Source organism: Podarcis melisellensis (genome assembly GCF_964234715.1).
Source record: "Podarcis melisellensis genome assembly, chromosome: 1".
Taxonomy (NCBI): domain Eukaryota; kingdom Metazoa; phylum Chordata; class Lepidosauria; order Squamata; family Lacertidae; genus Podarcis; species Podarcis melisellensis.
Window position 1 is genome coordinate 120039376 of NC_138528.1, and position 24468 is coordinate 120063843.

Genomic DNA, 24468 nt, shown 5'->3' on the forward strand with positions numbered 1-24468 from the left:
AGTGGAAAAAAGTGAGATGAAGAAAATCAATAGCTAATAAATAAATTAAATAATGGTCATGTGTTGAGAAAGGTTCACATTGAAAGAGCGGCAGTGCTTGTTACATGCTGCTATAAATGGATATGATAAGGAGCCAAAGGAAAAATGATGATGTGGCAAAGGGCTTTTTGCTACCATTGTTCGAAATCTGGATCTACCAGATTGAGGCTCAGTCATATTCCATCCCACACAACACAGAGCAGCTCTATGTGCAATTAGCTGCACACCATACCAAGCCGTTGAAGTCCCCAGCTCTCATGAAGATTGCAAAAGAGACGGATTTTCACTCTGACTCTTCTTTACCTTTGATCAGATTACAAGTGGCGTTGCTTACTTTTTGGCTGATCTGAGTGGCTAAATGAGGCTAAACAGACTGGAAGGGGGGGGGAGTTAGGGACTGTTGATTCCAGGGAGCCTATTTTTTTTGGGGGGGGGGAGAGAAACAGCTGATCCAGATAAGCAGCAGCACATAAGCCACACTTTTCTGCCATTCGCGTAAATGGATTCCAACACTAGATAGTGATCTGTCATGGCCTCCAAGATAAACGAGCTGTGCCTGCTCCTATTTTGATTAAGTTTTCTTTTAGTATAGAAAAGCACTCTGTTGTTTTGCTCTAGATTGCTATGGTGCGACAGGGAACTCCTGCCTCTAAGGGTGATCTCAACATTTTCAAGCTGCAGCGGGAGTAAGATTTTAGGAAAGCAGAAAGCCCCACCCAGTTAGCCACGCTCATGTGGTTACAGTAGTCACACACTCACAGCATACCCAGTTAGGATAGCAGCACAGTGGAGCAGAAATTCAATTCCATCCACATTTAAAGCCGAACCTCCCGCATTCACACTTACTGAAACCATATACGGACCAAAGCCCCTTCGTCCTTTGAAACTGGCACTTCTCGGATTTTTGCAGAGCAGTTTTTCAACCAAGTAACGTGTACAAAATTGCACACAGCAGGGGGGAAGTGTCCTTTAAAACACACAGCTGAGTGAAAGCAACATATAAAAAATGCTTCACTTTAGGGAAAATTGCATACAAAAATGTGTGCATTAGGACAAAGTTTCAGAGAAATGCTGTTGAATTTTCATTATGACTTAATTTTTTTTTTTTAATGGTCTGCTGATACCAGAAATTAAGATCAGAGACATGGGGGTAGTTGTCTGATATGTTTTTGAAAGTATCTCTGGGTTAGGACTATGAGTGAGGAAGAAATTTGATTCAGTTTGCATTTAAAGCCGAATTTACCAAATTCCTCATTCGTCAAAACAAGATGAGAACCAAAACACCCAAATCCTTATGTAAACTTTGCAATGCAGTTCTCCAACCAATGTTGACAAAAATGTATGTGAACATATAAACCTAGGTTCAAATGAAAAGCAGCTGTTTGGGTAGGAACTCTTGTTCCCTTGTTGATATGACCTATCACCAAATATTTCATATTTTCCTACCTCTGCTTTTTCTCCATTCCACCACCTAAGAGCTAATACCCTTTTTCTGAGCAAGGGTTGACAACCTGGTCCCTACCACTCACTAGTGGGCATTTCAGGATTCTAGGGGGTTCTACGGCCCAAGCTGAATCCTCCTTCCATTGAGCACTGGTGGGCGGTAAGGAAATTTTACCATCAAGAAAGATGTATTCGTGGGCAGTAGATATAGAAAGGTTGACTACCCCTTGTGTAGAGTGCTATTGTTATATCCTAATATTTTACCGTGGGACATGGGTGGCGCTGTGGGTTAAACCACAGAACCTCGGGTTTGCCAATCAGAAGGTCAGTGGTTTGAATCCCCATGACGGGGTGAGCTCCTGTTGTTTGGTCCCAGCTCCTGCCAACCTTTTTTTCCAAATAAATTTTTATTAATTTTCCAATACATTTATACATTTTTAACCAAATTGTAACAAAACATCTCTTTTGGACTTCCTTCAGCTTCTCTGGCAATCATCCATGTTTATCTCTTAATTACGCATTCCCTTTACACATATTGCCGTTTGTCTTCCCTCTCCCTTCTATTTCTTTTTTGACAATATCTCTCAGTTTCTACAGCGCCTCTCGAAACCCCACTAGCGTTGTTTGTATATTGCATACATTTTTCAGATACTCTACAAACTTTCCCCAGTCTTCGATGAACCTTTGGTCTCGGGCATATCTAATTTTCCCAGTTAATTTGTCCAATTCCGCATAGTCTGTCAATTTCAAACCATTCTTCTATTGTCGGTAATTCCTCTTGTTTCCATTTTTGAGCCAATAAAATCCTTGCTGCTGTAACTACATACTGAAAGAGTTTACAGTCTTTTCTTCTTATTTCTTTTCCTGTAATTCCTAAAAGAAAGACTTCTGGTTTCTTCACAAAAGTAAATTTTAACATCTTTTCCAATTCATTATAAATCACATCCCAGAAACCTTTCACCTTCTTACATTCCCACCAAGCTCCTGCCAACCTAGCAGTTCGAAAGCATGTCAAAGTGCAAGTAGATAAATAGGTGCCGCTCCAGCGGGAAGGTAAACAGCGTTTCCGTGCGCTGCTCTGGTTCGCCAGAAGTGGCTTAGTCATGCTGGCCACATGACCTGGAAGCTGTACGCCGGCTCCCTCGGCCAATAAAGCAAGATGAGCACCACAACCCCAGAGTTGATCACGACTGGACCTAATGTACAGGAGTTCCTTTACCTTTTAATATTTTACTTGCAGCTTGTTGGTCACTCAGTGTTTATGTGGTGGGTGAGTAGTGGATTAAACCACCGGGTTAGAAGAGGGGTGTGGTGTGTAATTCATTTATCCATCCTCCCTTCCAAAATTAATCTGCTGTCACTCTCCATACCTACAACACAAATTTCAGCTTCTCCACAAAGCTCTTTCCCCCCTCTTCTCTCTCTCTCCACTCTCAGAACCGATTCATCCCAGCTAATTGCCAATGTCTTAGCTACAGAATGTATGTGGTACAGTTTGCCACTCAAGAACAGAGAAGAGATGCTCATTTTGGTTTAAATACCTATATATTTGCCAAAGCAACCTTTTCCACTTTGTGGAAACCCAGCCTAGGCCTGCAAAATCTAAGCTGAATTTGAAGGAATATGTGAACCTTTTTAAAATACTTTTTCAACTAGCCTCAACTTATTGGTACTTCGATAACTCCAGGGAGTTCCAGTTGGGGCTCAGTGGGGGAAGAATCCTATAACATCAGAAAATAGTTTAAAGAAAGGGCACAGAAAAGCTATTGATTTTGGCATTTAACATCCTAGATATGAAGTCCTAAGGAGAGCAATAGCGGATTCATAGACTCATAAAATCGCAGAACTGTAGAGTTGGAAGGGATTATGAGGGTCATCGAGTCAAAATCCTCACAAAGCATTGCATTCAAACGCATAAAATATTTTAAAACATTTTCTCTCGTAACTCACATTTCAAAACACCTCTTCTATCAGACTATATATGCCAAAAAATTGCATTTCTTTCTCAAAATGTGTGTTTTCCAAATGTATTTTGGTACAGTATTTGAGGAAAGAACTGTGTCACAAACTTTGGAAAGTGTAAAAGCTAGTGGATCTCTTCCAACACTAAAATTCTATGATCCCATGATTCTACATTAGTAAGATAAGAAAGATCTGCATATTCCAGTGTCCAGAGGTTCACATGAAAATTTGCAAAGACTGAATTCCGGGGGGGGGGGGGGTTGAGGGGTGCTGAGCTGCACACTGGGCCTGCATTTAGAAGGGAGCAAACCTCTATTTATGCAGATTTCACAGGGTCCCATACGCAAAGTCATACATAGGCTTGCTGGCTGTGCTCCAGTAGACATGTTACATTAAACCATAGTTTAAAACAAACCATGGTTTAATAGAAACGAACAGTGTGCTAGTTCATGCTCCTTCAAGGGTCCCTATGGCATTCCTGCCATACTAAAGATGACAAGAGTGGCTGGGGATACCCAGCCAGATGTGCTGGGTATAAATAACAATAAGATGATATTATTATTATTATTATTATTATTATTATTATTATTATTATTATTATTATTATTGGAATAATCTGGCTTGTTGTGTCATCCAAACCCAGGCTTGTGGTTCATTTCTGCCCAAACAAATAATGAACCATAAGTCATTAACTCACTGGAACTCAGTTCTGGCACCTCTCAGGTGGACGCCATTGCCGTTATAAGAGAGTGAGGGAGGCATTTGAAGTGTACATGGGTCTCTATGAGGCGAGACACCGCAGTACCAGCAAGAGACTTTATTGCACCAACAGAACTGAACAAGGGCAAAGCAACTGCTTATATACATTTCTGAAGGCCTGGGCCACTCCCACTCTCAACGTGATTGGCTGTCTAAACCCCCCAAGCTGCAAAGAGCCAATACCAGCAGCCCACAGCCTAGCAATGCTACGTGACTGGATATCATGTATCGAATCAGAACACAGGGGCTCAGAATCCTCAGTCCAGACTCAAGCTCAGGTGGGCACAGACCACTGAATACATAGCAGCATTCGTGGCGAGTTCTGGCACCTCTTTTTCTAGAAAAATAGCACTGCGAGAATGTACGCACATGAAGACAAAATGCACCAGCATACAGCTCCCATTCCATCACTTCCCAGATAGCAAATGCTGCCTCAGCTATTCTATCGACTGGGTCTTGAATGCCCTATTAAAGTTTTAAGCATGGTTAGCTTATTAATACACCCTTCTGGAAATCCAGTACAGTGGTATCTCGGGTTAAGTACTTAATTTGTTCCGGAGGTCCGTTCTTAACCTGAAACTGTTCTTAACCTGAAGCACCACTTTAGCTAATGGGGCCTCCTGCTGCTGCCACGCCGCTGGAGCCCGATTTCTGTTCTTATCCTGAAGCAAAGTTCTTAACCTGAAGCACTATTTCTGGGTTAGCGGAGTAACCTGAAGCGTATGTAACCTGAAGCGTATGTAACCCGAGGTACCACTATACAGGACAAAGTGCAACAAAAAGAAGGGTGGAGGGGGAGAATTCAGGTAATAAACTTTGGTTGTTGTTTTTTAAAAAGTGCTCCAACTAGTCAACCTTTCCGAAGCCCCATGACGCACCACCATATTATCTACAATAGGTAGTCACTCTAAGATTGAGTGGAGGGGAAGAAAAGGAGCCTGAATCAAATTGCGTTTTCCGGTTGCATTGCCCCTTTCTCATTATTTTCCCGTCCATTGTGAAACTATTGTGCTTTAGTAACACATTTATACACAGCTCCATTCAAATCAATGCACACTTGGGCTCTTATTGAGTATTTTGGCTCAAGTGCTATTGCTCAGGAGGTGTTTACAGCAATGTTCATTGTGCTCTCTCTAGCCCTGCCTATCAATCAAGCATGCAATAAAGCAAAGGTTTTTTTGGTTCTTTGTTTTTCAGAAAAGCAGAAGTGGGGAAGAAAACAGCCTTCCTGAATTTAACAGTTATTCACACTGAAATAGCATCAAGACAGGTACAAATGTATTTGGGTCAACGTAGCAGTTTCCCCCCTGCTTTTCTTTTTTTTTTTTAAGGAGGGAGAGAGAGAGAGAAAAAAAAATATGTGGAACAAATGTGAATCCGAGCAGTGCATTACTGCCACAGCATCCAAATACAGAACATCGAGGCAGGATTAATCATGCTGCTACTTACAGTATAAGGGTGTGTTCATAGAAAAATAGGCAAAACCTCTGGTTTTATAGACTGCAAGGTTCCCCCATCCTACTTTATTTTCACGGCGCACTGTGTTACCGTCCTCAAATTAACTCTCTCTTTAAACACACACAAGCACAACCAAATCATATGCAAAAACTCCCCATCTCTGTTTTTAAGTGTGGAACAAAAACAGCTTCTCCAAACTATTGACCCTGCTTGTAGGTGGCAAAATAGGGGCAAGGCAGAACTCTTCAGCAGTGTGAAAATGAGCAGGCCTCGGAAAACTCTATTCTAAGAAAGCTTAGCTCTCTAACTATCAAACGAAACTTCACTCCAAGTTCATATTGTTGGATGAAGGCAGCAGTGGGTTTAAGAGAGGAGAAATGGAGGAGGAGGGGTGAGGCAAATTGCTTCCTCCAACCATAGTGAAATTACTGTATTTTTCGCTCTATAAGACGCACCAGACCACAAGACGCACCTAGTTTTTGGAGGAGGAAAACAAGAAAAGAAATATTCTGAATCTCAGAAGCCAGAACAACAAGAGGGATCGCTGCACAGTGAAAGCAGCAGTCCCTCTTGCTGTTCTGGCTTCTGGGATAGCTGCGCAGCCTGCATTCACTCCATAAGACGCACACACACACATTTCCCCTTACTTTTTAGGAGGGAAAAAGTGAGTCTTATAGAGCAAAAAATACGGTAATATGAAACAATATTAAGGCCATATTCAAAGCTGAACCCAAAATTCTCTCCCTTATTCTTGGACAGAGAAGTGATTTTTTTCTTTTTTTTCTTTCTGGTAGAGGCGGGGAAAATAAATCTCTCCATGAGGATATTTGCCTGCACTTTGGGGGGAAGAGAGCCTCAAGACTAAAATTCTCAGAGGACGTCTCAGAAAAGTATTTTCTGAGCAATCTTAGCCTAGCTCCATTTAAAAACCTTCCTGCCTGTCATAAGCTGCCACACACTAAAAAAGATCAGCTATATCCTGGCTTAAACTCCCTGCACACATTTTGAAGGCTTGCTACATATAATTAAAAAATATATCGCTCTCCATTTATCAGGGACCAGCGGCAAGTATATGAAAAGTGGGAACGTCGAAAGGAGACAATGAAATGTATCAATGGGCAGAAAATAGCAATGTATTACATGATTATGCCACATAAATGTATTAGTTTAATGTGAGGAGGGACACGAGCAGCAGCCAGGACAGTTTTGAATTCCTTCACTAATTGTTCTTCATCATGAAAACTTGGAATGAATGTTTTTGTTTCCCCTAGAGTTGGTTGCTCTGCTGTTGCATGCATATATATATATATATATATATATATATATATATGCAGGTTTTGGTGTCCTCGGGTGTCTTCCCGTGTAAAAGTTGGGGTGTCTAGGCGACGTTTCGACGAGGTCTCACTCGTCATCTTCAGGCTCGTAGATTTTCACGGGTACAGGAATGCAGGTTTTGGTGTCCTCGGGTGTCTTCCCGTGTAAAAGTTGGGGTGTCTAGGCGACGTTTCGACGAGTGAGACCTCGTCGAAACGTCGCCTAGACACCCCAACTTTTACACGGGAAGACACCCGAGGACACCAAAACCTGCATTCCTGTACCCGTGAAAATCTACGAAAGCATATATATATATATATATATATGTATGTCAGGGAACTGACATCGGAGCCGAGAGGAGAGGTAAGGCTCCCCAATGATGCCGGAGAGGGAACCAGCAAGGAGAGAGAGAGCTTCCGCTGGGGAAGGAAACCAAGGTGACACCAGGAAGAAAGGAGAGGCTGAGAGTACTTCAGAGGGGAGGCTCCGAGACTCTTCCAGTGAGGTCAGTGAGGAGAGTGCAGGACCACCGCTTGGCACACCCACTCTGCGCAGAAGGCTTCCGCGCAGAGAAGCGAGGAGTAGGTTGGCTGTTAAGGAATTCTTATGTTGGAGGAAGTTTAGGAAACGCCCACTGACGGATTCTGCCAGTTACTGAGACAGTCGCGTTTTTAGGGCTGTCAAACCGGGAAAAGGTCCAGCTATACAACCAGCTCGGAGCAGTTTGGAATTTACGCACAAGCAACCCCAATTCCCATTACAATATATATATCTCACATTAAAACCTTTTTTCACAATATTCAGTGTGGCTTACATGAGATTAAACAGGGTGTTCATCAGGCCTATCTGATTTAAGTCTGGTTCAAAGTTGACATAGGGTTGCCATATTTCAAGAAGTGAATATTCAACACTTTGGAGTTGGGTTGCCATACACCTGACATTTAAGCAATTTCCACCCAGGCACTGTTACAGATAGCTGAATCCCAGCTATGGCCAGGAAATTCCGGACATATGGCAACCCTAAGTTTGATAAAATATCCTAAAATGAGAGGCCAGAGAGTCTGCTGAGTGAGGTACACTGAACAGCACCCAGAAAGCAGAGGCGAAGGTGACAATCTTCCCCATTATGGGAAGATGTACTGCACTTCTGTTCAAATTATAGTGTGTTTTTCTAAATGTGCATCTATTCATATAAATTAACATATGCAAATCTCAGACCCTCCAAGTTTCACTATTTTCCAGAGACTGTTCCGGATTTACAGAAGCCATTCTGGTTTCTGATTTGATCCCAGAATGCCCCAAGTTTCATTAGAACGTCCCTATTTCCATTGAAGTAATGTTGGAGGGTATGGAGTTAAATGATCCCTGGGACAAGGAGATAAGTTACTATATAACCTTTAGAAGACATCTGTACAGGGAAGGTTTAAAATATTTTCTAATGTTTTCTGATGATATGTTGAAAGCCACCCAGAGTGGCTTTGGCAACCCAGTCAGATGGACGGGATATTATTAATAATAAGAATAAGAATTATTATTATTATTATTATTATTATTATTGAATAGGACATCCCTATTTTCATCAGAGAAATGCTGGAGGGTATGAAATCGCCATCCTCTTGTGTCTATGCTTCTGTGAATGAGGTGCTCTGAGAAACAATGCCCAAGGCTACCACCAATGATCTTCATGGCATGTCCAAGGTCACTAGAGATCTTCATTGATAAATGGGGATTTGAACCCTGGTTCTAATCCATCCCCAAAGAAAATTAGCACTCCACCTGTCAGGCTTTGGGGGAGCGGCTTCCTCCCTCCCTTCGGCTGTGGATATGCAGAACAAAGCAAAAATAGTCTCTTACCATTTAAAGAGATTTTCATAATCACAGCGAAAGGACGAAGAGTTCATTCTCTGAGTAAAGGTGCTCCCAGTTAAGGTTTACACCCACTTCCCCCTTGAGTCATCCGAGTCACGTCTTGCAACCTGATTTCGCAACCGCTTTGCTTTCTGTGCTGCCACCATATCTGCTCATCATGACCTTGGGCTGGGTGGATGGAGGCTTTCTCTCCCCCAGTTCATCTTCTCCTAGCTGTTCACTCCCCAGTTCTTCCCAACTTTTGTCTTCTGAGCTATGTCCCTCTGCGAACCAGTGTTCCAAATCTATACTGTCCCACTGCTCCTGGGAAGATTCAGGATCCTGATCAGGAGCAGGGGGAGGGGGAGGCTCCCACCATTCCTCCTCAGTGCAGCCCCCCCTCAGCATGGTCCCTGACATCACCACAAATTGGGGACACGTGTAACTCAGTTTTACCCCTTCTATTTGATATCCCCTCCCTCCGTCGCCCTATAAGCAGAATGAAAAAGTAAGCACTTCATACCCAACCCTCTCATTGTTTGTGTAACCACTGGAGAGGCTTCTTTTAGCCACTCAAAAATGTGCACCATGACAACATTTTCAGACATCAATCTAGTGGGTTTTTTAATATATTGCAGACTTTAATTTATTAGTGCCCTGACTTGATAATAATTCCAGCGGTGCACTCCTCTGAAAACATCCCACTTCCTTCAGCATTTATCAATTTTTCTTCTTCCAACGCTTGCTTTAATGACATATAAAATTATGGTTTTTATTACATGGCTTTATACCTGCTAAAGGAGGAAGCTGTGAGAAGGTTTAAATAACAAGGTTTGTTTTTCCCCTGGCCCACCCCCTCTTTCTGGCACATTAATGTGCTTCTGCACCTGGAAGCTGCACTAGATGTCTATTCAATCATGGGTTTTATATACAAGCCGGGCAGCTTTGTAGACCTTTAAAAGGGATGCAATGACTTGATCCTGCCTCCTGCACAGATCTACTTTCCAAAAAAGCTGCCTGGGCATTCCCTGAGGTCCTGTTCTACTTGTCTTTTGTCAGCCTGTGCTTTTCATCTGAAATTGTTTGGAAATCATGCTTTTAGTTGCTGTGCTCTTTCAGGCCGGCATTCATTATCTAGGGAGAGTGGCCAACTTTCTTCCTGGTTTATTTTTAAAGAACAAAATTGATACTTTATCCATCCTCCCCCCTTGGTATCTTACTGCATGCATTTTAGCCACTGCCTGAAAATAAATATTCTGTGATGAGCCAATATAAATAGTTTCGCTGCTCCCTCCCGCTGCCCACGGCAAAGCATTCCTTGGTCTATCTTCAGTGTTGCAACAACATAAGGCGGGGCTATACAGATTAAAGAGGCAGGTCTATGTTCTCCCGGCCTGGCCTGCCCTTCTGTTGGCAAGCTCAGGCAGTAGACTGAATACTCGTCTGCTGGCTGTTGGATGGGTTCTCCTACTCCACCTACCCACTTCCTAAATGGCCTCAGCCCAGTATACCTGAAGAAGCATCTCCCCCATCGTTCTGCCCGGACACTGAGGTCCAGCTCCGAGGGACTTTTGGCGCTTCCCTCAGTGTGAGAAGTGAGGTTACAGGGAACGAGGCAGAGGGCCTTCTCGGTAGTGGCACCCGCCCTGTGGAATGCCTTCCCACAAAATGTCAAGGAAATAATATCTTACTTTTAGATAAATAAATAAAATTTATTTTTTATTTATACCCCACCCTTCCTAGTTTAAAAACCAGGCTCAGGGCAGCTAACAGCAAATATAAAACATTGATTAGAATGCGCCTTTAAAACAGCGTAGAATACAACATAAAATGCAGCATCAATATCGATAAAATTCAGGGGTCATTTTTGGAATAAAAAACCCTAGTCAATGGACATTGAATGATCACCAGAGCTAACTGGCCAAGTTGGTCCTACTAGGGCCAGCAAGGAGGTGAGTGAATAAGAATTTAAATGTGGGGTCCCAGAAAGGGTTTCTTCATAGAAGATGAAAGGGGAAAGGGAATAGAGGATTAGACTAATTCAAATTGAAGGCCAGGTGGAATACATAGCTGTCAACTTTTCCCTTTTCTTGCGAGGAATCCTATTCGGAATAAGGGAATTTCCCTTAAAAAATGGGAAACGTTGACAGCTATGGTGGAATAGCTCTGTTTTTCAGGACCTGCGGAAGGAGATCAAGTCCTGCAGGGTCCTAGTCTCATGGGACAGAGCATTCCACCACTTTGGAGCCATCACTGAAAAAGCTCTGGCCCTGGTGGAGGATGACATCTGAAGACAACCCTGTTTAGGGAAGGGTTTTTTTATACTTGATATTTTATTGCGTTTTTAATATCTTGTTGGAAGACGCCCAGAGTGGCTGGGGAAGCCCGGCCAGATGGGTGGGTATAAGTAATAAATAATAATAACACCCCAGAGGACAGGATCACACTTCAAAACGACCTTGACAGATTAGAGAACTGGGCCAAAACAAACAAGATGAATTTTAACAGGGAGAAATGTAAAGTATTGCACTTGGGCAAAAAAAAAAAAATTTAAAAAAAATGAGAGGCACAAATACAAGATGGGTGACACCTGGCTTGAGAGCAGTATATGTGAAAAGGATCTAGGAGTCTTGGTTGACCACAAACTTGACATGAGCCAACAGTGTGACGCAGCAGCTAAAAAAGCCAATGCAATTCTGGGCTGCATCAATAGGAGTATAGCATCTAGATCAAGGGAAGTAATAGTGCCACTGTATTCTGCTCTGGTCAGACCTCACCTGGAGTACTGTGTCCAGTTCTGGGCACCACAGTTCAAGAAGGACACTGACAAACTGGAACGTGTCCAAAGGAGGGCAACCAAAATGGTCAAAGGCCTGGAAACGATGCCTTATGAGGAACGGCTAAGGGAGCTGGGCATGTTTAGCCTGGAGAAGAGGAGGTTAAGGGTGATATGATAGCCATGTTCAAATATATAAAAGAATGTCACATAGAGGAGGGAGAAAGGTTGTTTTCTGCTGCTCCAGAGAAGCGGACACGAAGCAATGGATCCAAACTACAAGAAAGAAGATTCCACCTAAACATTAGGAAGAACTTCCTGATAGTAAGAGCTGTTCGACAGTGGAATTTGCTGCCAAGGAGTGTGGTGGAGTCTCCTTCTTTGGAGGTCTTTAAGCAGAGGCTTGACAACCATATGTCAGGAGTGCTCTGATGGTGTTTCCTGCTTGGCAGGGGATTGGACTCGATGGCCCTTGTGGTCTCTTCCAACTCTATGATTCTATGATTCTATAATAAATTATTATTATTATTATTATTATTATTATTATTATTATTTCTAAATTGGCACACAGGCCAATGACTGAACAAAGGGTCATTGATCCATCCAAGTCTCCATTTACATCCAGCTCCCCCGAAGGAAAGCCAAGTACAAAGGAAAAGCCATAAGAGGAAAAGGGAGACCTCATACTTGTGAGGAGGAGACTACCTTGGAAGACAGAGGAAAAGAATCCCAGCTAGTGTCAGGAAGCAAGAGGTGGAGGGAAACGGCAATGGGAATAGAGGAACCCTTGCCATGACAAGCCCTACCAAATGCCTTCCTACCAAAGTGAGCCCTACTGAGCTACCTGGGCTGCAGCAGGACAGCCCAATGCAAGGGAACAGACACAGGCAGATGTTCTTCTCCATCTTCCAGGGTTCGCTGGTCCTTATATAATATTGTTGCTTTGCTTCAGGATTCATCCGTGTTTTAGAAAGTCACCCGAAAAATAAGAAGATGCTAAACAAGTTGCATTCCAGCACAGCGGATGCATAAAAGCAAAATTTCCTGCACCCTCTCTGATCCATAACTCAGTAATGTGGATCTGCCAGTTACATAAAATAACATTATTTGTCTCTTGTGTGTCTTATGTCAGAGTAACTCTATGTTAATAACTGCCCCATTTATCTGACAGACTTTTTTTGATGTCTGCCAGGCAGTTTGGATGAATGAGGCTATTTGGATAATGAGGCTTTGAGTCACCACCAAAATGGAGACAAGCGCAAACTCATCCATTTCCTTTGGAAATGTTGGAACAATCATTCTGGAAAAACTCACAAAGATACAAATACATTGAAGCATCTGTAACCAAGCATAAATACCAGGAATGGAATTCTTTCAAGGTACTGTGATATTAAATCTGAAATCTATGAGTAGGGGCAATGGGGACAAAATAAATGTGGCACTATTACAGAAGAACATCAATAATGGTGACTGTCATTTTTGCTTCTCAACGCACTGTGTTAGGAGAAGTTTCTGTTGGAAACACCAAAAATTAATGCCTCTCTCATCCAAATACGAGTGGGATACACAAAGGGAGTTCAGGAGCAAGCACAACATGCCCAAGGAAAGGAACATAACATACTGTAGCCAAGATGGCCCATGTATGGGAAGGTCAACCCACCCAACACAAGTCAAGCTAAATTTATCGCATTGGAACAAGAAGGTCCAATCACTTTGGAAAATCCCATTCTGCCTACAATTTTTTAGACAAGGCTGGGATCAACAGTGGAGAGATCTGCGGCCCACATTCATCAGTCAACCTGCTTTCTCATTTTAGGGATGCCATACATCCGGGTTATCCCGTACACATGAGGGAATAAGGCTGTCAAAACGGCATCTGGGTGGATTTTTGCTGAATTGACAAAATGTCCGGGGAAACCCTGACATATGGCAAGTAGAGCAATAAAGAAAAGCTTTAAAAATCCCTAAAAAGCGACAAAACTTTGGGGGGGGGCTGGGGGGGCAGATATTCAAGCTCAACAACTTTTTCTGGATTTTCACTTTGGGGAATATGGCAAGCTTACACTTGGTAGTCTCATTAAACACTGCCAGACCTACCCCTCATATCAAATCCCATTTGGTGTTCTTCCACAAACCCACACCTTCTAGGGAGCTACTACTTCAGCCCTTTGTTGCCATCCTAAGACCATCTGAAGGCAGCCCTGTATTGGGAAGTTTTTAATGTTTAATGTTTTATTATGCTTTTATATATGTTGGATGCTACCCAGAGCGGCTGGGACAACCCAGTCAGATGGTTGGGGTAGTAGTAGCAGTTTTTGTTGTTGTTTTTGTTATTCAAATCAGTGATTTGCACAGTCCTCCAGCTGCAAACCAAGGTCCCCATTCAATCCTTGGCATCTCAAAGGAAGGGATGGGAATTTCTCTGCTCTGAACTCATGGAGTGCCACCAGCAGTTGGCGCAGTTTGGTCTACAAAGACCAAAGGTTTGGCTTACAATTTAGTAGCTTCCTGGATTCCAAAATGGCCAATATGCCCTGAATGCAGGAAGTGAAAGTCCACAGCAGGCTTGCTGCTAAAACAATGTGTAGCTGGACACTCCCATCATTCTTCTCATCCTATCCCAAATGATAAGAACGTTGAGAGGGCAGACAGTGAACCAGAACCATGGGTGCACTTGTGAATGGAGCAATGGAAGAATGGTTAATAACCTGGCCCTACTCATCAGTGAGGAAGTGTACAATGCAAACATAACACCCAGTTCTAGCCTGAAGAGAATGCCTTCTACATTTCTGAGCATGCCGTCTACAAGAGCAACTTCCGTAAGTTACTCACCACCCCTCTGTCAGAAGAAGCACAAACAGCCTGCGCATATTCAAGCAAAAGCAGAACACCTTTAAGTCCCATAAATTTAAACAGGAGTCCTATTCATATCCATGAATGTACCAGCAAATGTGACATGAATTTCTGTTGAAAAGAAGGAGATCTTAACTTGTGGGTATTTGACCACAAGCAAGTCTCACTATATACAGTGGTCCTGCTCATATACAACTGAACATGTCTGCACCATGAAATGCTTACTTTCAGACAATACTGGCTTAAGATCTCAGTATTTGGCCTGGGGAACGGATTACTTGTACATCTAACCAATGAGGAGCTTATCAGCCCATGGCTGAAAACTATGGCCAGAAAAGCCACCTCGACTGGACTGTCACCATCCCTTTTGTATCAACTGGGCTACGATACCGCCCTTGTATCCCTGAGGCAAAGGCTTTGGGACATCTCACATAGCGACCTGTGATCCAGATCCAATGTAATCTGTGGCCTGATTGCAGCTGGAATCCAATACGGGCATGACTTTCAGTTAGCCTCATGCCTTAGGAATTTGTCCATACCCACCTATCGGCGTTTATTTACCAAAGCTAGATTAAATGTATTTCTGTCAGAAGATCTAAATGGTAGACTGAGAGGCATCCCCTACCAGAACAGGCTTCGTTGATGTTCTCAGGACACCGATTGCATGAACCATATCCTACTGCATTGTGGGCAGAGCGAGCAAGCAAGGTAGCTACTGATCAAACCCTTACTAGCAAATTTGCTGGGAAAATGTGAAGCCTCTCATATTAAAAACCTTCTGGAGGATAGGTCAAATGATATTACACTGACCGTGGCAAAGTTTCTTTCGACGGTCGCAAGAAACAAAGACCATCATGCTCAAAACGACTACCTCAGTCTCTTTCACCTGCTGTTTGGTTGTTTTAACTGTATCCTGTTTTGAAACTGTTTTGTAGGTATATGGACCGCAATAAAGATATTTATTTATTTATTTACTTTCAGACAGACTGTGCTCACAACTTATAAAAAGACCCAGAAAGATGCGTCAGTATATTTGCAATGCATATTTTTAAATGTACCAACATGGCAATAACCTGTAATCAAAGTGTTTGACACAGCCACGTTTAAAGCCATAACCTTTCTTCTTAATTTTTCTGTGAAATCCCTCCACCTCATGGTTTGGGAAGACTACGTTAGTCACGGGAGAAAAATCCTGGAACTATTATGGGTTCGTTGAGAATGTAATAACAATAAATAAAACCATCTGTGCCACAAGAGCTCTAGTAACAGTAGATGGAGATAGAGTCCTTGCTGAATCATGAATAATACAAATTCCAACCAAGTGTAATACAGCCCTCCACATATCTCCAAAAACAAACCAGCTCTTCATCATTAGGCTGGAGTTTGACAAAAATGCAGAGGATCAGATCATCTGAACAATACAGGGCGGTACAAAACAACTATCCAACACACCCAACTGCAATGTGGCAAGTGATGTCAGCAGGTTCCAGTGGTGGAAAAACAGAATTAATAAAAGCATTCCTACCTCCATCCCCAGATCCAGAGCCTGCATCTGTAAGAGGGAGAGAAAAAAAGGGGTTGTGGTTATATAGATGTATGAATACCGGGATAATTTGTATGTATGTGCAGCCACATCCTGCTTAGTTAAAATGCGCTGTAGCAAATTGTGCTTTTTTATGCCATTCCTCTGTCAATTAGAGAGCTCTATGCTAAATGTTTCTGTTTGATGCTGGAAAGTTCCTTTTAAGATTCTACAGGTGTTCCTGTTCTAAATCCTCGGTTTACTGCACCAAGCCTGGCAACGTTACTGTGTTTCCTGACAAATTTTCCATTTTCTTCCGTAAAGGATTTGTGGGATGGGCGCTCTGTTTTTATTTTTCGAACGTAAGGTTTTGAAAGAAAGGAGAACCAAATCTACATTTGGCTGTGAGAGTCGCGGGGTACGTTCCACACCAGGGGTCAGCAAACTTTTTCAGCAGGGGAGGCGGTCCACTGTCCCTCAGATCTTGTGGTGGGGCCAGACTATATTTTTTTGTGGGGGGATGAACGAATTCCTATGCCCCAGAAACAACCCAGAGATGCATTTTAAATAAAAGCACACCTTCTACTCATGTAAAAACACCAGGCAGGCCCCACAAATAACTCAAAGATGCATTTTAAATAAAAGGACACATTCTACTCATGTAAAAACACGCTGATTCCCAAACTGTCTGCGGGCTGGATTTAGAAGGCGGTTGGGCCAGATCCGGCCCCTGGGCCTTAGTTTGCCTACCAATGTTCCACACAACCCATGGGTGAGATCTCTATCCCTGCTCCCTCACAGACCCCATGCAGACAGGCCCTGACCATCTAAAATCTTCCTGTGCTGCCACAACCATTTCTGAAGTTATGAGGCAGCAGGATCTACAGCTGGATCTGACCAGGATGTTCTATGCCTGCTTCAAACAACAATGCAGGAACACTAGATCATTTTGCTGCCTGATCCTCTGCTGGAAGGTTTTTTGTTTTTTTTGTTTTAAATAGCACAGCATATGCTTGTTCTCGGCATTTATATACCACCCAATTAACCATGTCCTCTGGGCAATTCGCAAATTAAAACCAATAAAATACAAAATGCAATCAATGGGCAACTAAAACGCTCATTAAGCAAGCAGCAGAGCTGTGGGAATGCCAGCGTAGCGTCATTGTGGATTGCAGTGTCAAATGAATCAGGCGAAACATTTGGATCTGTAGACATCGTCACCTTTGGACCTTTGGTACGTTTCCACATCAGTAAGGCTGGTCACCAAGGAGGTTAAAATTCCAAAATAATATTCCAGAGTGGTGCATGCTGTAGTTATCTCCTGCTTGGACTACTGCAACCCGCTCTATGTGGGGCTACCTTTGAAGGTGACCTGGAAACTACAACTAATCCAGAATGCGGCAGATAGACTGGTGACTGGGAGCGGCTGCTGAGACCATAAAACACCAGTCTTGAAAGACCTACATTGGCTCCTAGGACGTTTCCGAGCACAATTCAAAGTGTTGGTGCTGACCTTGAAAGCCCTAAATGGCCTTGGTACAGTATACCTGAAGGAGTGTCTCCACCCCCATTTTTCAACCTGGACACTGAGGTCCAGCTCTGAGGGCCTTCTGGCGGTTCCCACACTGCAAGAAGCAAAATTACAGGGAACCAGGCAGAGGGCCTTCTCAGTAGTGGCGCCCATCCTGTGGAACGTCCTCCCATCAGATGTCAAAGAAATAAACAACTATCTGACGTTTAGAAGACATCTGAAGGCAGCCCTGTTTAGGGAAGTTTTTAATGACTGATGTTTTAATGTATTTTTAATCTTTTGTTGGAAGCCGCATAGAGTGGCTGGGGAAACCCAGCCAGATGGGCGGGATATAGATGATATTATTATTATTATTATTATTATTATTATTATTATTATTATTACCAGATCCTGGCAAATTGATACTATAGGATTGGTACAAGGGAAGTGACATGTGTAGCTCTGAGTCAGAGCATCTGCCTTTTCTCAGGTTCAGTCCTTGACATCTGCAGGTCAGGCTGAGAGATGTTGAAACCCTGGACAGCTGCTGCCATTCAGGGCAGATCTACGGTCTTAGCAGCCAGGCGGGGGGCATATTTGTGTGCTGGGGGGGGGGTTAGACCTTGAGGGTGGTCACACCAGTCCTAGCCCTCACCACCGACTGAGCCGTGGCAGCCTGAGCCATTAGCAAGTTTTGGGATGTGAAACACAAGAGCAGTGAAGTACAACATCCCTAGAGTGGACATAAAAGGAGCTGTCTGGACCAGCCAATCGAAACTTCCTGTTTCTCCTAGGCTGTGACAGACTTCCTCTGCATGTGACTAGAGTCAGGCGTGAACTCACCTGCCCAGGTAACAAAAGAACAGGACGGGTCAGCCGTCTCTCTCTCTCTGACCACAATTCATCGAAGAAGCAATGTCTGCTTAGCCTAAGATGCTCTCTTAGCTTGCAGCCAAGAGAGGACAAAGGAGCTGTCTCCTTATGGGATAGTTTCCAGGTGTATATTACTTTTCTAACTTAAGTCAGCCTTCTGGGATATAACTGTGAACAGAATGTGTGAGTAAAATCTTTTTACACTTTTATAGAAGACTGTCTTGTGTCTATCTTTTTATGAGGGACTAAATGAGGAATTGGGACATGGGTGGCACTGTCGGTTAAACCATAGAGCCTAGGACTTGCCAATCAGAAGGTCGGTGGTTTGAATCCCCACGACGGGGTGAGTTCCCATTGCTTGGTCCCTGCTCCTGCCAACCTAGCAGTTTGAAAGCACATGAAAGTGCAAGCAGATAAATAGCTACCGCTCCGGCGGGAAGGTAAACGGCGTTTCTGTGTGCTGCTCTGGTTCGCCAGAAGCGGCTTAGTCATGCTGGCAACATAACCTGCAAGCTGTTCGCCGGCTCCCTCGGCCAATAAAGCGAGATAAGCGCCGCAACCCCAGAGTTAGCCACGACTGGACCTAATGGTCAGAGGTCCCTTTACCTTTAAGCAGGGAATTACCAAAAGGAAAATGTATTTTAGAGCCTTTAGCAAGCCTGAGCAAATGCATCCTCTGTGCAAATTTAAAAAGGGGAATGTTACTCTGCTAAATTGTAGAACTTGTTAACACAAGTTGGAAAGGATATAATCAAACTATATATCCTCTCCTGTATCCCTGAACATTCCCACACAAGTTAGGCGAAGTAAGGGGAGGGAGAAAGAGGCTCGCTGTGGCCCCACAAGGAGGGCAACGCTGTGGACTGTGGCACCCCATTCGTGAAGGAGGCAGCTGCCAGAACCTCTTGCCTCTCCTTGGTGGGTGGTAGCAGCTGCGCCGTTGCCCTCACCCTTGCTCTCAGCCAGGCCAGGTGTGGGACATATACAGGCATCCCTTCTCTGGCATCGGCTTGGCTTGCCTTCTCATGGCTCCAGCTTCAATAAGGGAGCCAGGTTACACCCCCTCATGCCCAATCAAAAATTTGTGCCTGGGGCCACGTCTCCCCTGGGCCTCCCCATCCTATACCCCCGGGATAGACAGCCCTGAGCAAGATAGACCAGCTCCCTGTGTTACCAAAGACTCTGGGCAAAAGGCAATCAGTTAATATCTATGCTTGGATGCCTAGTCAATAAAAGCACTTGGTTAAGTAGCCCTGTAATTAAACTTGAAAACTACATTATTACTTGGAGAGATATACTTCAAAAGGAAATTCCAGCTGCAGTTGCATACATGCTTGCCCGGGAGTAAGTCCTGTTGAATTCAACGGCGCTTACTTCTGAGTAGCCATGTATCGGACTGCACTGCTGCTCTTTAAAAGGAAAGTGCTTGATGCATCTGAACAAAAAGGAGGCAAAGCTGTGTAGAGGCAGAGATTCGGTTCGCAAAGGCTCCTCCGTGTCACTGGCAGTTAGGAAGGGAAACGGAGAGCTTGCAAAACACAAAATTGGGATTCTACTTGAATGCTGAGAGTCAGAATCCCAATTTATCTACAGTCAGATCTGGTTAATCTAGATCAGTTTGCAAACCTCCATCATCATTTCGATTTTCTTTTTAAATCTTCATTTTAAATGAAGCCGCGATGCTCTTCAAATTGCAATTGTGGCTTGCAATTAGAAACAAAACAGAAACCCGGTGTGTGTCTAAACAAAAGATGAGCCCGCAAACAATTTCTTTCTTTCTTTTGCACAATTGCTTGCTTTGCAGATAAGTAAGCCTCAGAAATTGGACTCTCCCTTTTTTTTTACCATATTATCATAAACTGCAAAAGGCAATTGGGGCCTCTCGTGTGACTCTGTCCTGCTTTCTATGATGACAAACAAGATTATCTTCCCTCACACACACATTCCTCTGAGCCAAAAGGTCTCTAGGATAAACCCTCCTATTCATTATTTTGCCGCATAAGGAAAGTAAGTATTAACTTTTGTAGCGGGCCTTTCTCGCTCTCTGCTGGGCTCTCTGAAATGCCACAAAATTGCAAGAGACATACAAATCTAACACCATGAGACAAGATGGCTATCACACCGTAGTGAGGGAGCTTCTGCTCGTGATGGCATCTCACTCCTATCCTTCCAGCTACTTTAAGAACGTTATTTGACCACTTACCACCATCTTGCAAGTCCCCCATTCCTTCTCTTATGGTCCCTTTAGGGCAGGGCTTCCCAAACTTGTGTCTCCAGCTATTTTTGGACTACAATTCCCATCATCCCTGATCCTTGGTCCTGCTGGCTGGGGATGACATTGGCAGCACTGTAACTTACGTGGATGGTTCCAGGGCAGCTTGCAAGGCTGGGGCTACCAGCAGAGCCAATCTGCATCTGTGCCCAGTTCCTTCCAGATAAACTGAGGCAATACCATTCAATTGCCAAATATATATTGGATGAGAGCTAACATAGCATGAGTGGGTGTCCACTCACACAACTGGGCTTCTTCCCTCCAACCCATCATGCACACCCCGAAAATCTGCTTTGCAGCAAATCTGCAAGTGGCTGGAGGTCCATTGTTCAAGCAGATTTCCATTGCACAAGCAGGCAGACATAATTGGATGTTTTCTATTGGGTAGTGCAACTCTCGCTCTTCCTCATGTGTCAGAAGTAGTGGCGAAGCTTCATGCTCTGGCACTGGGGGGGAGGGCAGGCAGGGGTGGGGTTGGCATGTGTCCCGGGGTGGGGGGTGCATCCTGGGGGGGTGCACCCAGCGCAGGGGGGGGGGCAGCCGTGATGGCAGCCTGGGGGTCACGCGGCTGGGGGTGGTGCACTCCCCCCGCACTCCTCTTCCTCCGCCAGTGGTCAGAAGCAGGTCAGATTACCCTGAAAGCTCATCTTGCAGGCCACACATTCTAGGGTTGTCATATTTTGAAGAGCAAAAAAGAGGACACATTTGCCAACTTCCACTTTTAACATCGCTACAGTGACGCTACCCATGAAAAAGAGGACACGTCCTGAGAAAAGAGGACATATGGCAACCCTGAAATGAAAACATAGTTCCCAGGTTCTGAAATGGTTTGCTGCAAGGCGGAAACAACAACAAAACCCCAACTGTAGCTGTCATTATATGTTGTGCCAAGCTTTCAATTACTGGAATGAATCAGGCAGCAATGCAAAACAACTGTTCGCGACGACACACAGCCTACTAGATTTGGCTTAAGATAATATGCTGTACAGAGCCTGCTAGACCTACCAGTGGCACACGATCCTTCTGACGCCACAAGGATTTCGCTTTGCTGCTTGCAGGCAGCCTGTCTCAAGTAGCACTCGTTCTGATAGGTGTCGCCGTTGGAGCCGCACACAGGCACAAAGTCACTGTTACACTGATGAGCAGAAAAAGACAGAATGAAACAAGTTTAGGGTTGTGTTATAACCATCATCATCATCATCTATTACTTATACCCCACCCATCTGGCTGCGTTTCCCCAGCCACTCTGGGTGGCTTCCAACAGGATATTAAAAATGCAATAAAACACCAAACATTAAAAACTTCCCTAAACAGGGCTGCCTTCAGATGTCTTCTAAAAGTCAGATAGTTGTTTATTTCCTTGACATCTGACGGGAGGGGTTGAACAATGTGTCAGGGTTGAACAATGGGGGTGGAGACGCTCCTTCAAGTATACTGGGGCGAGGCAGTTTAAACTGAGCTTTAAAAGTCAGCACCAACACTTTGAATTGTGCTCAGAAACGTACTGGGAGCCAATGTAGGTCTTTCAGGACCAGTGTAATATGGTATCGGCGGCCACTCCCAGTCACCAGTCTAGCTGCCGCATTCTGGATTAGTTGTAGTTTCCGGATCACCTTCAAAGGTAGCCCCACATAGAGCACATTGCAGTAGTCCAAGCAGGAGATAACTAGAGCATGCACCACTCTGGTGAGACAGTCCGCAGGCAGGTAGTGTCTCAGCTTACGTACCAGATGGAGCTGGCAGACAGTTGCGCTGGACACAGAAATGACCTGTGCCTCCATGTATAGCTGTGAGTCCAAAATGACTCCCAGGCTGTGCACCTGGTCCTTCAGGGGCACAGTTACCCCATTCAGGAAGTCCTCTACACCAGCCCACCATGTTAATTTAGTCTGTTTATCTTGTCCCTCTAATAAGCCCCCAAGTGATTTCTAGGGTTGCCATACATCCAGGGAAACCCAGACAAGTCCTCTTTTGTGGGGCCAACATACCCATCTGGGAGGATTTTTCACCTTTTAAAGGAAATGTCTTGGGTGGGTGTTTGTTGGATTCACCTTGCATGCCTCTACTTCTGTCTCAGACTGGCAGCGGCTTGGGCTGCCCTCTTTTTTTGCTCTTCAAGATATGGCAACCCTAGATTTACAAGCAAGTACTGTAAAACTGAGACATCACCTTGCCAACAAAGGTCTGTATAGTTAAAGCTATGGTTTTCCCAGTAGTTATGTATGGAAGTGAGAGCTGGACCATAAAGAAGGCTGATTGCCAAAGAATTGATGCTTTTGAATTATGGTGCTGGAGGAGACTCTTGAGAGTCCCATGGACTGCAGCCGGGTGATCTCCAGTCTTTGGAACAGCATCAAACAGCGACACAAGCCTCAGATACCTTTAGAGACTTGGCACGCTCTAGTCAGCAGAGTGAATAACTTCTCACAATGGAAGTGACGGACAGAGATATTATTTACAGGCGTTTATTCAGCATAGTTCAGGAACAAAGGGGAAAAAAACATGTCTGTTTCCCTTCATGTCCAAGCACACAGCAGCATAGCAAAAGCAATATACAAAACGAAGTTCCCAGCAGGCTGTGCTGGAAGTAAACAGGCATGTGACACACTACAGTCATGCCTATTCCTTTTAAGGGGGAACGGAACTATATCCTAACAAGAACCCCCCAAAAATAAAAATGAGGACAAGGTTGGCACTAGGTGAGTCTTCTTGGAAAGAGGATTACATAAATGAAGAGATACTGCAGACAAGACCTGTTCTGCCATAGCCACAAGAGGTCCCAGAGGGTGGCAACATTTGAATGGGTCTTTCTGCATTGGCTCTCCATTTGTGAAATGCTCTCCCCAGAGAAACTCACCTGGTGCCTTCATTACATACTTTTAGGTGGCAATTGAAAACATTTCTCTTCAACAAAGTTATCTGCTGATTAACATTCTATGGCTATTTAAAATGTATTTGTGAAAGGGGTTGTTAGTTTGTTTTATTACATATTTTGTATTATTTTTTTCCTGTTGTGAACCATCTTGGAATCTTCGGATGAATAATAAAATTAATAAATCATCATCATAGTTATCAGGTTTTATTAAAATAGACCCAATACAAACTAGAAAAGAAAATAAGGCCTGTCAGAATGGTTCCTTATTGCCTGTTTGACCAATTCCAAACTGGGGAGACACACTGAAGAATGGCTAGGCAGGATCTGCCCCACATGCTGCCACAGGAAAATTACCAACATACATAGCACGGAACACACTTAAAAACTCTTCTCTGGGGCTTATATCTCAGTTTAATTAAACTTGACTTAGAACTGTGGTTTAAGATCCTGGTTTAATATATAGTTCTTCACTGTGGCTGTAATGACTAACCGTGTTTTAATTAAACCAGGTTGTAAATACTGAGGAAGAAGGAGGAATGACCACATAATCCCATCTCTTATTTCCAGCTGCTGAACTATAATTTGGCAAGCTGGGAACCATAGCTGTCAACGTTATCCTTGTTTTAAAGGGAAATTCCCTTATTCCGAATAGGATTCCTCGCAAGAAAAGGGAAAAGTTGACAGCTATGCTGGGAATGCAGCACCCAAACAAGGCCATTGAGTAGAACTGAGTGGAAAGAAGGCAGATAAAGGACTTGGGAACACAAATTTCCAGGCTGCAAACCGGCAGCTCTATTGAAAAAGGGCCATGTGACCCCAAATTTTGTTGTTGTTGTTTAGTTGTTTAGTCGTGTCCGACTCTTCGTGACCCCATGGACCAGAGCACGCCAGGGACTCCTGTCTTCCACTGCCTCCCGCAGCTTGGTCAAACTCATGCTAGTAGCTTCGAGAACACTGTCCCACC

General features: G+C 43.9%; 1 protein-coding gene across 1 annotated transcript in view; it reads right to left on the reverse strand.

Annotated features, from left to right (window-relative positions):
- Positions 1–24468, reverse strand: part of TMEFF2 (transmembrane protein with EGF like and two follistatin like domains 2) — a 245730-nt gene that overhangs the window by 194472 nt on the left and 26790 nt on the right. The window contains exons 3-4 of the mRNA XM_081898074.1: positions 21635–21764; positions 15978–16004 (exon numbers count right to left, since the gene is read on the reverse strand). Coding sequence (XP_081754200.1) covers positions 15978–16004; positions 21635–21764 — 157 coding nt within the window. The remainder of the gene's footprint in view (positions 1–15977; positions 16005–21634; positions 21765–24468) is intronic.